The 15,593-nt window shown below is 36.7% G+C and overlaps 2 protein-coding genes across 3 annotated transcripts; both read right to left on the bottom strand.

Annotated features, from left to right (window-relative positions):
* Nucleotides 1-3,232: 3,232 nt before the first annotated feature.
* On the bottom strand, nucleotides 3,233-13,438 carry MKKS (MKKS centrosomal shuttling protein). The gene is made up of 4 exons (XM_073339613.1): nucleotides 12,367-13,438; nucleotides 9,487-9,662; nucleotides 8,677-8,787; nucleotides 3,233-7,774 (listed from the first exon to the last, which is right to left on the bottom strand). Exons 1-4 carry the CDS (start codon nucleotides 13,355-13,357, stop codon nucleotides 7,334-7,336), a joined length of 1,719 nt encoding a protein of 572 aa, XP_073195714.1. The 5' UTR covers nucleotides 13,358-13,438; the 3' UTR covers nucleotides 3,233-7,333.
* Nucleotides 9,582-13,758, bottom strand: LOC140909697 (uncharacterized). Of its 2 annotated transcripts, XR_012158329.1 has the most exons (3): nucleotides 13,605-13,758; nucleotides 10,259-10,527; nucleotides 9,588-9,662 (listed from the first exon to the last, which is right to left on the bottom strand). XR_012158329.1 is itself a non-coding variant. In XM_073339616.1 (2 exons), the coding sequence occupies exon 1, from the start codon at nucleotides 13,756-13,758 to the stop codon at nucleotides 13,606-13,608; it is 153 nt and encodes a 50-aa protein (XP_073195717.1). In that variant the 3' UTR covers nucleotides 9,582-9,662; nucleotide 13,605. The 2 variants fall into 2 exon arrangements, 1 of the variants encoding a protein (XP_073195717.1); XM_073339616.1 differs by lacking the exon at nucleotides 10,259-10,527 and having other exon boundaries at nucleotides 9,582-9,662.
* Between the last annotated feature and the right edge of the window lie 1,835 nt (nucleotides 13,759-15,593).

Here is a 15,593-nt window from a genome sequence, read left to right as displayed (position 1 = left end):
CCCCATTCATTGGCTAGGAAGCCTGGGTGCCTAACTCAGGCATTGTGGATTGCATTGTTGTTCCCATGACTTTTTCTAGGCACCTAAAAATTAGGCATTGTGAGAGTGTTGCAAGTGAAGAGCCTAAGGTTACACAAGAACTCTGGGGCAGAATAGGGAATTGACCAGGCCCCAGACTAGTGCCCTAACCACTGGCCATCCTTCTCAATCAAGCACTGGCATATTAACCTGTGGTGTCATTAACAGATTACTATTCATACATGAAATAGACTTTTAAAATGCTTGTAGCTAGATCAAATCAAAGTCAGTTTGCACCAGGTCACGAGAAAGTACCTCCAATCTCATTATCTTCCAACACCAAAAACGTTCTCTTGCCTCTTGCTGAGACACTGGAGATGTTCCTAGAAAATCTTTAGCAATCATATCTCTCGATTTTTTTTGCAAAAAAAATCGAGAGATATGATTGCGTGTCTAGATGCAATTGAATTACATCTGATCTCTATATATCAGATGTAATTCAATTGTTTTACAGTGCCTTTAAGTAGATTTTTTTTAGCAAAATAAACAAAGACACAAGCAACAGTTTCTACTTTACTGAAAATTAAAGCAACTGTCATTTTAACAGTACAGGCAGTCCTCGACTTTATGACATTCGATGTATGAGGAACGGCACTTACGATGTTTCTGAATTGACACCCTGATTTGACTTACAATCTTTGTTTCGACTTTACGATGCTCGGTCCTGCAATGGAGTGGATTGCGGTTCCGACATTTTGACTTATGGCGCAATTTTCAGGAACCAATTGTGTCGTAAGCCCGAGGACTGCCTGTATTCATTACATTTCCAATTCTTGCATTGGATGGTAAGCTGCTACTAAAAATACATATAGTATTCATGGTACTAGATGTTACACATTCTTCATTAACTGAAGTATTACCAGCAGTCTTTCTATGTCTTAAGATACACTCCATCATTTGGCTTAATTATTCCTGATGTTTTCATAGCTTGCCTCATATAGTGTAGGATCAAGAGCTGAAAATCTTGGTACAAAAATAACTTAACACAGCCTGTCTCTTAACCCAAACAGCTTATGCTTTACACATTTTCAATTGATGTTTTATAATAGTGTAATAATTACTTCAAGTTAAATGTAAGACACTTTAATAGGTTTCTCTATGCATCATTCCTTGTTTATGAAAAGAATAACTAGATTACTTATGCTCAGAGTGAATAAAAATTGTGTGCTGGTAAAATTTTTTTTTTTTTTTCAAAACTGAGTTACACAAAGTAGATTGTCAGCATTTTTATCCAATATACATGTATATTCATTTGAAATACAAAATGAAAAGACCAGAAGACAGACATTAGGCAGATTTGGCCACATGAGTAATTCAGAGCTAATTTATGCCAAAACCAGCTTGTCCCATGTGACCAGAAAACTGCGGGGGGGGGGGGGAGGAAGAGGGGAGAGAAAATGAATCTTGAGCAAGAACTGTAACTCCCTGTTTGATCTTGGCCGCAAGCTATAAACGAGCAAAGAAAAAGAGGTTTCTATCATTCAGGCTTAAGTTCAAAACAAGGCAGCATAGTTTAAAGCTTTATTTAATCTAAAGATGGCATGTGCAGTCAAGGAATGAATTGAATAGTAAGTGGGACACTTATCTGCATCTTTGCTTAAGATGGTGTTAGAAACTTTATTATTTATAAACTGTCTTGTTTTCTGCAGAACAGTCAGGTGCAACCATACAAAAGACCTCCTATTTCCTAAGTTAGTCTGTGATTCCTTTTCAAGTCTTCCCTTAATAAGTCCAGGTTGGTTTTTTAAGCATTTGCTATATGAACTAGTTCTATGCATTGAAAATTCGCTTGCAGCAATTTAAAGTCAGATAGCGTGGACAGTATATGGCAAAAAGATCTTCTGAACAAAATATGAAAGTAAGAAGTGGGTCAACAAGTCTTTTTTTTAAGTCTGAAGTTAAAAATGAGTAATTCAGTAGTTTATTTGACTGTGTAAAGCATATAGTGAAGGTGCAGAAATTCTATTTGATATGTATGCTCCTTGTTGAATAACTCAATTTAATTTCCCCTACTAATCTGAAGGGAGCTATCAAACATTCTACCTTTACATGGTACATGGGGGTACATCAGACAATATCATTTAACTTCAGTTTTTACATATATTTAAAGGCACCTTCAAGCTTACTGGAAGGACATGACTTTACTCTTCCTATTTTGCAATGTAATTTTTTCACCTACAAAAGATTTGGGTAAGGTACATGAGACCTGCCTTCTATAGTGGGCTCTGCAACAGGCTTCATAAGTCACTTGGGCAAGTCACAGTCTTTCTATGCCTCAGTCTTTTTCTATAATATGAGGATTACATTTCCGCCTCACTGGAGTACTGCGAGGATAAACTCACTGTTTCTAAAGGATTTTGAAAAGTTTGGCTAGAAGGCACACAATGGATACACACTCTAAGGTGCCACAAGGACTCCTCGTTGTTTTTGCTAATACAGACTAACACAGCTACCCCTCTGAAACCTGACAAGCAAAATAGTAGTCTTTCTTTCAAATGAACTTTTTTTTAAAAAAATTATGTATTTCCATGAGAACAAAATGGCAGCAGAGCAGCCTTATTGAACCTATACAGCAAAATAGCTTGATTCAAGGTTGTGAGAACTGAATGAGGTCGTTTGAGTGCCTGGATTAGGCCCATAAAGAGTTGGCTTCCTTTGTCTCCATGTTACTTTCAGTTTTGAGGAATGATGTTAAAATTGCAGTTGCTAGGAAAGTTTTGTGCTGGTTGTAACAACACGGTATATAGCAGCACTTTAAAAAAATAAAGAGGGTGGGTCGGTGTTGGAAGGCAGTTGGAAGGTAGTGTCAGCATGAGATATTCTAGAAAAATAGATTCTGGGTGTGATGGGTTCCCCCTGGGGTGCCAACTGGAACGGGGGTACTACTGAGCCACACTGACCGACCAGCCTGGGCTCCCTTCACACTGCCAAGCCCTCTCCCAGACGTAATCAGCTCTGCATGGGGAGGCTACAGTGAAGGAACTGCCCAGCTACTCAAGTGCACACCCCCCTCTGGAGTATAAACCCAAAATTATACCGTCTTGCACTGCACAGAGATTTGTACAGCGTAAGCTCATGAAATTTTCCCCCTCCCTCAATGTGGTGAGGGATATGCAATAGCTTTCTGCCCCAAGTTATGATTCTCAAACACTGGTTTCAGACAAAGCAAAAACCAGTTTATTAACCACAACAGATAGATTTTAAGTGATTATAAGGAATAGCAAACAGATCAAAGCAGATTACCTAGCAAACAAACAAAACACGCAAACAAAGCTTAATATACAAAAGAGATTGGATATGAGTAGCAAATTCTCACCCTAAATGATGATTCAAGCAGCCTGCAGAGATTCTTAAGGGGCCATCTGCATTTGCTTACAGCTTAAAAACCCCAGGTATTCCTTTCACAGGCTAAAAATCCCTTTAGCCTGGGTCCAGCACTTCCCCCCAGTTCAGTCCTTGTTCGTCAGGTGTTTTCAAGAGTCTCTTTAGGGCAGGGAGTCAGTGAAGAATCATGATGATGTCACTCCCCTTCCTTAAATAGCTTTTGTATATGGCGGGAACCCTTTGTCTCAAAACTTGATTCCTACGCCAGTCAGTGGAAAAACACTGGTATTCCAAGATGGAATGGAACACCAGGTGAACTGGTTACATGTCCCTGTAGTGCCACAGCAGCCATTGCTCAGAGGCCATTTGTAGCATCCTCAGGAAGACCCCCAGGGGGGAAATAAGCTCCTTCTAAGACTTATTGTTTTCTCCCTAATGGTTCATTAACTTGAATGGGCCCTTCCCAGCCAGCCATCTAGACTGACAGCCTTTTGCCTAGTGAGCGTTTCCCAGGTGTAAACACATTTGTGATACAGATACATTGTCAATATTCCTAACTTCAGATACAAAATGACACATGCATACAAACAGGATAATCATACTCATAAATCATAACCTTTCCAATGATAGCTCACATGATCCATCTTACATAAAATACATCAGAAGTATGCCATAATTTAAATTTTTTAGAGTGTTTAGCAGGATCATTTGGCTCCAGGCTGCTTCCAGAGGGAATCTCTTTTGCAAGGGACAGGTAAATGTTTTTTTTTTAGATATTTCAGAATTCCTTAAACAGAACAAGGCCAATTTCTCCACATGAATAAAGCAAAGTTATTTTATGGTACTGTATTAACTTCTTGTACAGATCTCCTCCTCCCTAACAAAGGATAGCCTTCACAGAAGTAACTGCAGAAGGGGGAGGAATTAAAAAATTAAAAACCACACAGGATTATGTTTCTCTAGTTCAGCCATCCTGGGTGAGAGGGGGTTTGGGATGCTGTAGAGGTGTGAACAGTGGTCTGTAGAGATAGAATATCAGGGAGAATTAATCCCTAATACTGTAGATCTCCAAACGCAACTTTTGTGTTTTGCTAGTACTTCCCTCCCCATTGGCTGACCAACTTCTGAGCCATGCTCCCATTGCCTCTTCACTGTAGCTGCATATTCTGACATCTCCTGTGGAGCAACATTACCATGAAGTTGGGGTTTAATCTCAGAGTGAAGGATTAGAAGAAACTCAGTGGGGGGAGTGGAGGGGGGGAGGAGAGATCCTTAGGTATTGCAAACTGTCATAGCTTTCTGGAGTTCTGACTGTTTACATCAGCTGAGGATCTGCCCCATGATGTGGAACTGCTATTACCCATTTCCATGTGTACCTGCTAATTTCTATGCACCTTTCTACCTTCCATCCATATAAACAGAGATAAATATGTACCTCAGTCTTTAAATTAGTTCAATGAACAAATGAACTGGAATTTGCTGGTCCAGGATCACCATGTTCCCAGATTATACTAGAATGCTACTTTAACCAACAAGACTTTTTCTAGAAAGTATTGAATGGACAAGATTTCTCATCTAAAACTCCAGAACAGTCATCTGTTTTTGAAGATAATAAAACTACTAAAAGAGTCCTGAAAACAAGTTATGGTGAAAGTCAGAAACTCCAAAATCATGTTTATGATGACAAAAGAAATATTTATGAAAATAAATGAGAAGATGGCATATGATTAAAGAACATATTGAAAGAGCTGCACTAAATCCTAACCGCGTGAATCCCATTATTATTAAGAGCTGCACAGCTAAAACCTTCAACAACTTTGAAAGTTTACTGATGGGGTAGAACAAATAAATACAATAATCAGGGTTCCAAGTATTAACTTTTACATAGGAAATCAAAATGATACAATGGATTGTTATATTGGTGACCTACCTGTCTATATATCATATATAGCACACTTAATAAACAGAAGCAAAGTACAGTATTTTTTATTCCATATTCATAACATTTTTCTATAACAGATATTGCTCACTGCACCAAACCAATTGTACAACATAGGTGTAATAGAGTTTTTCACTGGATTATAATAATGACTCTGCTAGGTAACAAGTACGAAGGCAAACTTTTGTTCATTATCTAACGGAAAGAAAATAATAGACACTTACTATCACAGAACAATCAAACTTTGTGCCACTAATTGTGGTTGAAAATATCTGGCATCTATGCAATCCCAGCACATGTGCCTAAAAGTACCAACTCCTGAGTTAGTCAGCTGTGATGTTTTAATATTTTCTCTTTTGTATAATCTTTTATGTATTATATAAATCTATTGGTGTTTTTTTGCAGGGGGCAAAAGATGAGCAGGGTGGTCAAACAGGTGGAGGCAGAGTAAGGAAGGGCAGATAGGCAAAATCAGGGATAGAGGATAGGAGCTGGGGTTAAAAAAGGAATAGAGGCACTGCTAGAGAGTGATGGAAGGGGACTACTGCAGATTATAGAGAGGTAGAGAATATAAAATGGAGTGAGCAATCTGCAGTGTTTGCAGAAATAGGATGTAGGTGACAGAAGGGCTCCTCCCCCTCTCCCCACAAGCTGAACAGCACATCTCAGCACCCACTTCTCAGGTCCAGCAGGGAGGGTAAGGAGGGGGGTGGGGGAGACATGGGGTAGTCAGGGCTATAAACTCCACTGAAAACTATATTTTTGTTAGTTCTCAGTAGAGTGTGTAGCCTGCTCAGTAAAAAGAAAATGAAGCAGGGGTCCCATACAACATTCCCTCTACATTTGTTACAGAAATTGAAATATACGGAGTGAATGAGGTGGGAAGAAAAGGGATAGCCTCATGATCAAGGCAGTTGAAAGCTGCCCTTGGGCACTGGATTCTATCCCTGCCTCAGCCACAAGAGTTTCTACATGATGTTGGGCAAATCACTTAAAGCAAGCTTTTCAAAGATGGTCACAAACTGTGTATTTTCTTGGTGCTTAATTTGAGACCCTGTAGTCTGATTTGCAAAAACACTCTCAGCTGCAAGTGAAGTTAATGGAAGCTGTGCTTTTAACATATAAAGTGCTACACAATGCTAAGTATTTTGAAAAATCAGGTCTTAAGCAGCTCAAATTGGACAACCAAAATTATTGCAAACCTTTTACCTTAATCTTCCTGTGCCTGGGTTCCTACTCTATAAAATGGGGATACTAGCTCCTCATCTCACAAGAGTATTACGAGAATAATTTAATGTTTGTGAAGCATGCAGATACTACAGAGAAGAGAGCCATACAAAAGCTCATGAAGAAACTAATAATTCTGTCTTCAGAGCATGGTTTGAATAGCATGAAGTAAATAAGACATGGAGTCACATGAGGATATAACAAAATATTAAATAGCTGCTCACTCAGTCAGCACTGGTCATTCGGTGGACTGAATGAGTCAGGGGTCTTGTGGAAAAAGTACAATGTGATTAGATAATTAAAGACTGAATCATACCACATACACACAAGGAGGCTGTATTAAGGTTGCACAGGCAACCTTAATGCTGGCACTTCCTAAATTTTGAATGCTTCACTTTGCAACCTTCATCTTCCCTTAATGTAGTTTTTTGTGTGTGTAATAACACATATTTGCATATATAGTTTGAATGTATAGAATACAGTATAGTCTGAATTCTCAATCATGTGTTGCTAAAATTTGGCTATGTCTGAGTGCACACTAGACTATTAATGTTTAGTTTTTCTAACAAAATGGTAAATATAATTGCAAATGTTTATAACTGGAGTAGGAATCAAACAAGTAGCTTAATGAGCAACTATGCTTGACATTAAAATTCTGTTTATAGACTCTGATCCTGCATAGTAGTCTCTTAATATATTATTTATGCTGCTTTGGAACCTTTTCAAATAAATATGAAGTTCAAAACAATGCAGATGAAAACTAAACTAATTTTGATCTTCAACTATATATGACAAATCCAAAATCAGATTGGCTGTCTCCACTGCCACTTGCAGACCACTACATTTTGCAGTAAAACAGTCCAGTACAAGATCGTCAGTGGAGTTTATAGAAGGCTCATTAGAGCAGATTTGTGGAGTAAAAGGGATACATTGGCTTCGTAAAACTGTCCAGTTGAGATTCTGCTGGTTATTGTAAATCCCACAACCACACTTCAAAACTAAATCTGACCAGTTACAGTCAGAGGGAAAACCTGATTGAACAGACCAAAAATGTCCATAAACCATGTCAGTAAGAATTTCACCATCATCGTGCTCCAGGCAGCAAGCTACACACTCCAGCGAGTGGCAAAAGGCATCAGCAACCAACTGGTATTGTGTCCGAGAACAATCTATGGCTTTCAAAACACTAGTAGGAAGGGTAAAACTCTAAAAAGATAAAATAATACAAATAATTAGACAACTGTAAATATGTGTACTTTGCACAAACAGGAAAACAAACTAGTAAACAGCTTATTTATTACTGAGCACACACAAAATAGTCTCCTACCAAACTACGGGATAATAGCTTTGCTGTTTTTAATAAAAGCAATTTTCCCTCTCTTGGTATTAACACCTCCTCATCAATTATTGGGAGTGGACGACATCCACCCTGACCCGAAATTGGTCTTCAACATTGGTTCTCCGCTTGTAAGGTAACTCCCTTCTCTTCATGTGCCAATATATATTTATGCCTGTATTTGTAATTTTCACTCAATGCATCTGAAGAAGTGGGTTTTTTATCCATGAAAGCTTATGCCCAAATAAATTTGTTAGTCTTTAAGGTGCCACCGGACTCCTCGTTGTTTTTGTTTTTAACAAGCAGTCCAAGTTAACATTTTTAACTGAGGAAAAAATTGTTAATGTGATGGCACAATTCAAATATAAAAGGTTTCCCACAAGTAAAATCAAAGCCAAAAAAGTCTTATCCTTATTAGCATTCAAGACAAAATAATTCTGTACACTCTTGTTTTCAATTAAATATTATAGGAATAAAATGAATGAACTTTTGCTACGGTAAATGGAAATCTGAAGACCTGTTAAAGAATAAAAATACAGTATTTCTTACGTAATAAGTCCTGAGGCAGTATTTATCAGCACATTAAAATCTCATACGATTTCATTTTATATTAGTCATTCTTTGGAAAATAAAATGCAACACTCAATGTCAACTGAATCTGCTAAAGACAAGTGAGATGCTTCAACTCTGTTCGTAATCCCATATAAACTAAATTCCTTGTCATCTTAAGTGAATTAAGCAGTTTTAAATATCCTCTCAAGGCCTTACATACCTTGTGTCTTATGTATGAGGCCAAATGAGTTTCTGTGCAGCCACCTCCTAACAGTGCCAATGGTTGCTTGATTGTTAGTTGTAAGACATGTTCTGCAGTTTGACATGCAAGCTGAAGAGCAAGAAAAAATTGTCATTGCATATATCACTAAAGCAGGAAAAAAATCTTGTTTTAAAAAGGTTTAAAAATTTTGTTTTTTAGGATATACTTTTAAAGTGCAGTTCTTCTCTAAGACATGTAAATGTACAGATGGCACTTGCTTACTCACAGATCTGCTCTGCGTGATTTCAGTATCATAGCTGCTTACATAGTGAACAAACAAGCTTTTGGTATTCACGCTGCTTAACATTGCAGATCACAGCCAAGAGTGCTGCATTCTGTTCCTCATTTTGCATAATCAAAATTACAGTACTTACTAAGTTTCAATCAGTTACAAACATGGAGCCCCATGTCAGCATAGAACCACACTTTAACTATCTAAATTACTCAAGTGTGAGTGTTTCCAAGTGAAGTGTCAGCAGTGACCCTGAAGCTTTCCTCACACAACGGAGAAAAAGTGAAATAACATCCTCCATTTCTTTCCAAAGTGGTGGCCTCTGAAAAGGGGAAGAAATAACTATGTGCAAAATGGTGTGGAAAAAATTCTTTGTTTCTGCTGTATTCATTGAGATGGGCTGGTGATCAAGGAAAAGTCTTCTGGTTATAGTGACTGAAACTGTTAATAAACCTTTCGTCACACAATGCTCTCCCAACCTTCTCCCTTCAGAAGAATATACATTTTTATTAGATATTTTGAAAAACTTTGCCTACCTTCAGCTCATCCCATGCCATTTCATTTCTGTTACAGAGTATCAAGCTGCAGACAAGTGTGTCATTGGGAATTAGATGCAAGAAATGTTTTGAAACAAAACTCTCAGTGCTCAAGTCCTTCAGACTGCCATAACAAGCAGGAGATACAGAATGTAGGGCAGCAATGGGCTGTGAACCTGTACAATTAAGAAAAAGCAAAGAACAGCATCTATTATCTTATCAGAATAGCTGTCTACTGTGTATTGTAGAACATGGACTGAAAGGTTGTTTTGCTTATATTTTAAAGTTACAAATGCTTTTCAAGACATATTCATGTAAATTTTCAAACAATGATGGAAGTCATGCAGACACAAACCAGTACAGTGATTTGAAAATATAGGTTCTGGTACTAGTTAATTATAAAAGTAGGAATTTTATTATTTAGATTAGGCAATTTAAAAAGGCTGCATCTGTAAGCAATGTTTACCATGGGACTCTAGCCTGGAGTGCTGTAAGCAGCATCCATGCGTCAGCTTTAGAGCTGGCCAGAAAAAGTTCTCATTAATGTTTGAAAAATCTGGTTTCTAACCAGCTGTGGCCATATTCTGCTAGTCTCACTGGTGACATGTCTTGCTCAGATTGGAAAGGTAGATTGAAAAGACTGGAGAAAAAGAATTTCTGCTGCACAGAATGGCAAGCAAAGAGATTTAAAATTATAACACTGAACTTCTTAGTTTTCAAGCTTTTAATTAAAACTTTATAAATATTGTATTTAAGGAGAAAAAATAATTACCCTTAACTTGACTTTACCAAAGTTGCCTGGGAATATAATTTTCTGAACCTTCACTTCCCACCTTTTTTTTTTCTTCTTCTTCCCCAAATAGAAATAATTTTAAATCTGTTTTCTCATTAAAGGTTTCATCTTTATGATAGTCATATATTTCATTCTCTTAAAAGATCCAGTGACTTGCCCTCTTGAGGGTTTTGTATGTTGGTAAGTTAAAGCAAAATAGCTGAACCAATTTCAATGAAAGACTCGAGAATTGCCAAGATGCAATCTGGCTGCAGCAGAGATTAAAAGAAAACAGGAACTCAAGTTACAACATATGAACATGAACTAAGACTTCAGCTGGGCTAGTAGTTTAAAATGTGTTGGACCTATTAAATAGGTATAAACTTTTTTGTAAAACAAATGACATTTGATTTAAAATAATGAAAGCATTACTGTAAGCATTTTCCCATTGTAACTTTGTACCTCCTGCCTCACCATTACCAGATTATGGCTTTTCATAACAGTATCCCTATTTATTTCTTTATGAACAGTGGCACACAAATAGTGGACCCAAATTGGACCTAGCCTAAAGTTGTTATAAGTTAGTGAAGGAAGCTTCTAAACTGATGCCGATACTTGAGATGAGTGTATTACAAGTACCTAGATGTTTAAACTGATGGGGAAAGCCACCATGTTGTATAACATCAAAAACATCTGTTCAGTAGCACCAGGTAACCACTATGCTTGGTATGCAAACTTTTGGCATTTTGATTAACTAAAAACAGAGGGGGAAATGTTTGATGGTTACAAAAAATGTGAAGATTTTATTTTCAATCTTGACAGTGTAGTAGTGGAGTGTATTTGGCAATGCTATTTTTATATTAATTAAAGTCTTTATCTCCTGAGACTGTTCTATTTTTAGCCAGGAAAACAGCTACTGGTTCATAAAGGTAAAGGAACACCAGAAATCTTAAAAGTTAATGAGAAATAAGAGCACAGCTCTTACAGTATCTAGCAACACAGAAAGAATTTGGTTTCTGTCTGTAACTTTTCCCAATCGTTCAGGACTAAAGTACTTTGAAAGTTAACTAATCCTGAAAAAGTCTGAATTGTTTCAAAGCTTTTCTAAGGATGGCAAGTCCTGACATATTAGACCCTAATCATATAATTCTTATGTTTCTCTTTCCCCACCCTTGAACACACAGACTCCAATTCTACTCACAACTCTGACATTATAGCAGCTGAATTTAATGTTTTACCATCTGAAGCTAGGTCCTACATTTTCAAATAGTACTGTATAAATGTACAGCAGTGTTTTCTACCTATAACTGTTGTCACAGCTATCATGACACTAAAATTTTTGAACCTGAAGTGGAGAGGAAAGGAAAATAGTAATTGGAATGTCATTTTGTGATTTGAAATCAACACCACAAATGACTAGGAGCAATTTCTATACATATATTTAGAAAGATGAGATTCTTCTTACTTTTCACTAGCAAATCTCACCATTTTTAGTCTTGGTATTTCACAAAACATACTTAACTATTGTAACCATCTAGCCGTGCTTTTTTAGTACTGGTTCAGGAATGATAGCACATCTTGGCTCATGAGCAGTACAACTTTTATTTCCTTGATAACAACATTACTTGCCAGTGGAATTTTTTTTTAAAGGGTCTCTATTTTACAGTATATGAGCTATACATCGAGTGTTTATACCAAATAATTAAATCTTCCATTATTGTTTAATGTTATATAAAACACAGGGTTTAGACCTTGATTCTATCTGCTCTAGGTAACAGAGTGGGTAATTGTCTTGTAAATATCATTTATTGTGCTTCTGTAGACACATGCAGTAATGACTTTTACGAAACAACTTATAGGATATGGCCACATATGTGAAGGCAGGATCAAGCTCTCTTTGCCAAAGAGTTTGAAATAAAGATGTATATCATGAGATTCTAGTTTGTTGGATTTCAAACAGTACACTATTCAATCTTAGCAAATTGATGATACATAAGATACATCCATCTCAGATACAGGAAAGATGGATTACCATCTTACTTTATGACATTTCTATGTTTCCTTTGAGACCAATGTTATGGATGCCATGTACAAAGTTCATTTATTACCTGTCATTTGACTCAGGGGCTCCATCATAGATACTCCAATTCTGTCTATAGTGATGACATGGTGCTCTTTCAGGTATTGTTTCAAAGATGGGTGGATAACTTTCTGGCACACTACAAGGCCTACTCGGTCATTAACCAACTGCTTTCCTAAATTAAGCAACTGATCCAATACTGCTACTTCTAGAGAAATTCCATGATGGACAATTACAGTTCCTTCTCCAATATTGGAAAGGTCTCCTGACAAAGAGATACAGAAGAGTGCCATCTTGATAGTGCTTGAAGAAACTCTTTTGACAGGAAACGTTCTTGCCAATTGAAATTCTGGTACTTCTATTAGTAGTCCAGGTAATACAGTAGAATCCATAACTCTTTTTTCCTTCACAGGAACAATTACACACTTTCCTAAAACAACATTAGTTTCAATGGTATGCGGAATTGTAACCAAAAAAGCCTTTAAAACCAATGTGCTGAGGTGATTGGCTTCTGTTTTGTTAAGCATGCAGGCAGGTTTGCTTGCTAATATGCTACGTACCAAAGAAAGAAGAGTCTTAATACTGTCAAAATCCACCGATATTCGGCAACCACAGGCCTCAGACTTGAGATAGTCAGTACATAAGCTCAAAAGATGTCTACTTATTTTAGTGACAGTACAGGGCGCAAAGTTTATTCTTTGAAAATTTTCAACCAAGCTACAGCAAAGAATGGCTGTAAATAAGCCACAGTCGCTGAAGCGTGATATATGATTCTGTACAGAGGCTGTCAGAACCTTTAATACTGGATGGGTGATAGAAAGGCCACCAAGCAAGGCAGAAGATTGTGAAGTTGTGCGAACATAGCCTCCCATACCATTGTGGAGCTGTTTGAGTCTACCAGTAGGGCCATAGCAAGACTTTACTATTCCACTTAACACAGACAGAGAGAAACTAACTCTCTCTTTAGTTAGAGGTTCATTAGTACACAATGAAGGCTTTTTAGCTTCAATGCGAGACATCCTCAAGAAAAGATTTTCATTCTGACCAACAAAATTTCAAGTTTATTCCATTTTCCTTGAATCCATAAATTATGGATGTTTTAATCTACAGAAGTATATTTTTACTCTTTGTAACCAAGCACATTATAAAAGAGAAACCTTGCATACAGAATGACAACTATGTCCATGTAGCTGTTCATAGTTTAATATTTAACAAATTATACAACTATAAGTGATAAGTTAATATGTGATGATTGCAGAAAATTACTTCATTCTCCAAGATCCTTTTGTTTAATTTCCAAGGCTGATTTAGCAGAGTTCTTTGCAGCTCTTTGTATAAAATAGGTACCAAGATGAACACCCAGAAATGAAAGCCCTGCCACAAGCAGCCAGTTCTTTTTAATCCAGCTAGTTTTTCTCATTTTTTCTTTTGATGGTAAGATTGCAGATGCAAACTTTCAAGGTTAATTATACCTACAATAAAGAAATAACAGGATATTAGTATAACCTTTTATACAATATATTGTATAGTGACTACAACTGTCTCTTATGAGAAATCAGATTGTATCTATGTTAATAATCAATAACTGAGCAAATCAGCATTGATTTAAGGCAAGACCACTAATTTGGCACCTTTATTCTTCCCCAAACACAGTGTGCATGCATGCACACGCAAACACTTAACTGTACTACGTTTTAATAGGGCTGTCAACATCTGCTGGGTCATCATCCAAGACTGCTATAACATGAAATATATGGCACAATGCGGGTAAAACAGAGCAGGGGACACACAATTCTCCTCCAATTTAATTAATACATTATTTTTGTAATAAGTGTCATCAACATGGAAGCATGTCCTCTGCAATGGTGGCCGAAGCATGAAGGGGCATATGAATATTTAGCATATCTGGCATGTAAATACCTTGCAATGCCAGATCTCACTTTCTGGTGACACTGTAAATACAAAGACGGCAGCATTATCTCCTGTAAATGTAAACAAACTTGTTTGTCTTAGAGATTGGCTGAACAAGAAGTAGGACTGAGTGGACTTGTAGGCTCTGAAGTTTTACATTGTTTTGTTTTTGAGTGCAGTTATGTAACAAAAAAAATCTACCTTTGTAAGGTGCACTTTCACGACAAAGAGACTGCTCTACAGTACTTGTACGAGGTGAATTAAAAATATTATTTTTTGTTTATGATGTTTACAGTGCAAATATTTATAATAATAATATACACTTTGATTTCAGTTACAACACAGAACACAATATATATGAAAATGCAGAAAAACATCCAAAATATTTAATAAATTTCAACTGGTATTCTATTGTTTAACTGTGCAATTAAAACGGCGATTAATTTTTTTGAGTTAATCGCATGAGTTAATGTCAATTAATCGAAAGCCCTACTTTTTAACTGAGATGAGAAAACCTGCTACAGTTAAATATAGTGCAGGAAGGCACTGCTCAAACACTTATGCATTTCTGCCAGTTAACCTCTTCAATGATGACTTGTAATATCCATCCCATTTTACCCCAGTCTTCAAAGAGCAGGCCCTTACCAACTGTAACAGATTGTGCTAAAATATGAGTCTATATTGATTTTGATAACCTCATTTTACTTTAGATCTATACAGGTAAGAAGCTAGTACATTAATACCAACCTCCCTAAATGTGCAATCACTTCAAAACAAAATGTTTTCTTGTGTTCAGAAGTCTAGGAACTCATTCCCTTTTTTATGGGGGTCGGGGGCATAGAATGGCCCTTTAACTTGTAGCCTGTGACACCTTGACATGTTTAAATTTACACACTTTTCTCCGCTCACTTCTAAATACTTCAAAATTTAAAGGTGTTATTTTTAAATTTAAAATTAATATTCTTTGAGCTATTGTAATCATCCACCATTTTATCACTCAGTGGCTTACACTTCCGAAACCTTGTTCAAGACATGTTTAAATCCTTAAATCACATCAAACTGGTGGAAAACAAAATACCAAGCTAGTAATAAAAATAATTCAGACTAAAATTATGTAATTAAATTGTTGCACAAGATGTTAAATATAAGGATTTTAAATATACTGTGCTGTGAATTGAGATTAAGTGATACATTCATTTGAAAACATTTAATTATCCCTAAGCTAACAACACTGATAATGTTATTTCTTTAATAGTATATCTCACTTATTCCTACTTAGTAAGAATTTAAATACTATTCTGGAGTGGGAAAGGACTGATTCTCTGAGTGGGGAATCCTGGCCTC

Source organism: Lepidochelys kempii, chromosome 3, assembly GCF_965140265.1.
Source record: "Lepidochelys kempii isolate rLepKem1 chromosome 3, rLepKem1.hap2, whole genome shotgun sequence".
Classification (NCBI taxonomy): domain Eukaryota; kingdom Metazoa; phylum Chordata; order Testudines; family Cheloniidae; genus Lepidochelys; species Lepidochelys kempii.
This window is presented reverse-complemented; position numbering and strand designations above follow the sequence as displayed.

What these genes read in the sequence shown, in the direction of transcription:
- MKKS (XM_073339613.1), bottom strand. Translation starts at nt 13,357, where the DNA reads ATGTCTCGCATTGAAGCTAAAAAGCCTTCATTGTGTACTAATGAACCT. An exon ending in GCCCCTGAGTCAAATGACAG is followed by an intron (nt 9,663 to 12,366) that starts GTAATAAATGAA and finishes TTAATTGTACAG; the next exon opens with GTTCACAGCCCATTGCTGCC. An exon ending in TGGCATGGGATGAGCTGAAG is followed by an intron (nt 8,788 to 9,486) that starts GTAGGCAAAGTT and finishes CTTGCTCTTCAG; the next exon opens with CTTGCATGTCAAACTGCAGA.
- LOC140909697 (XM_073339616.1), bottom strand. Translation starts at nt 13,758, where the DNA reads ATGAGAAAAACTAGCTGGATTAAAAAGAACTGGCTGCTTGTGGCAGGG.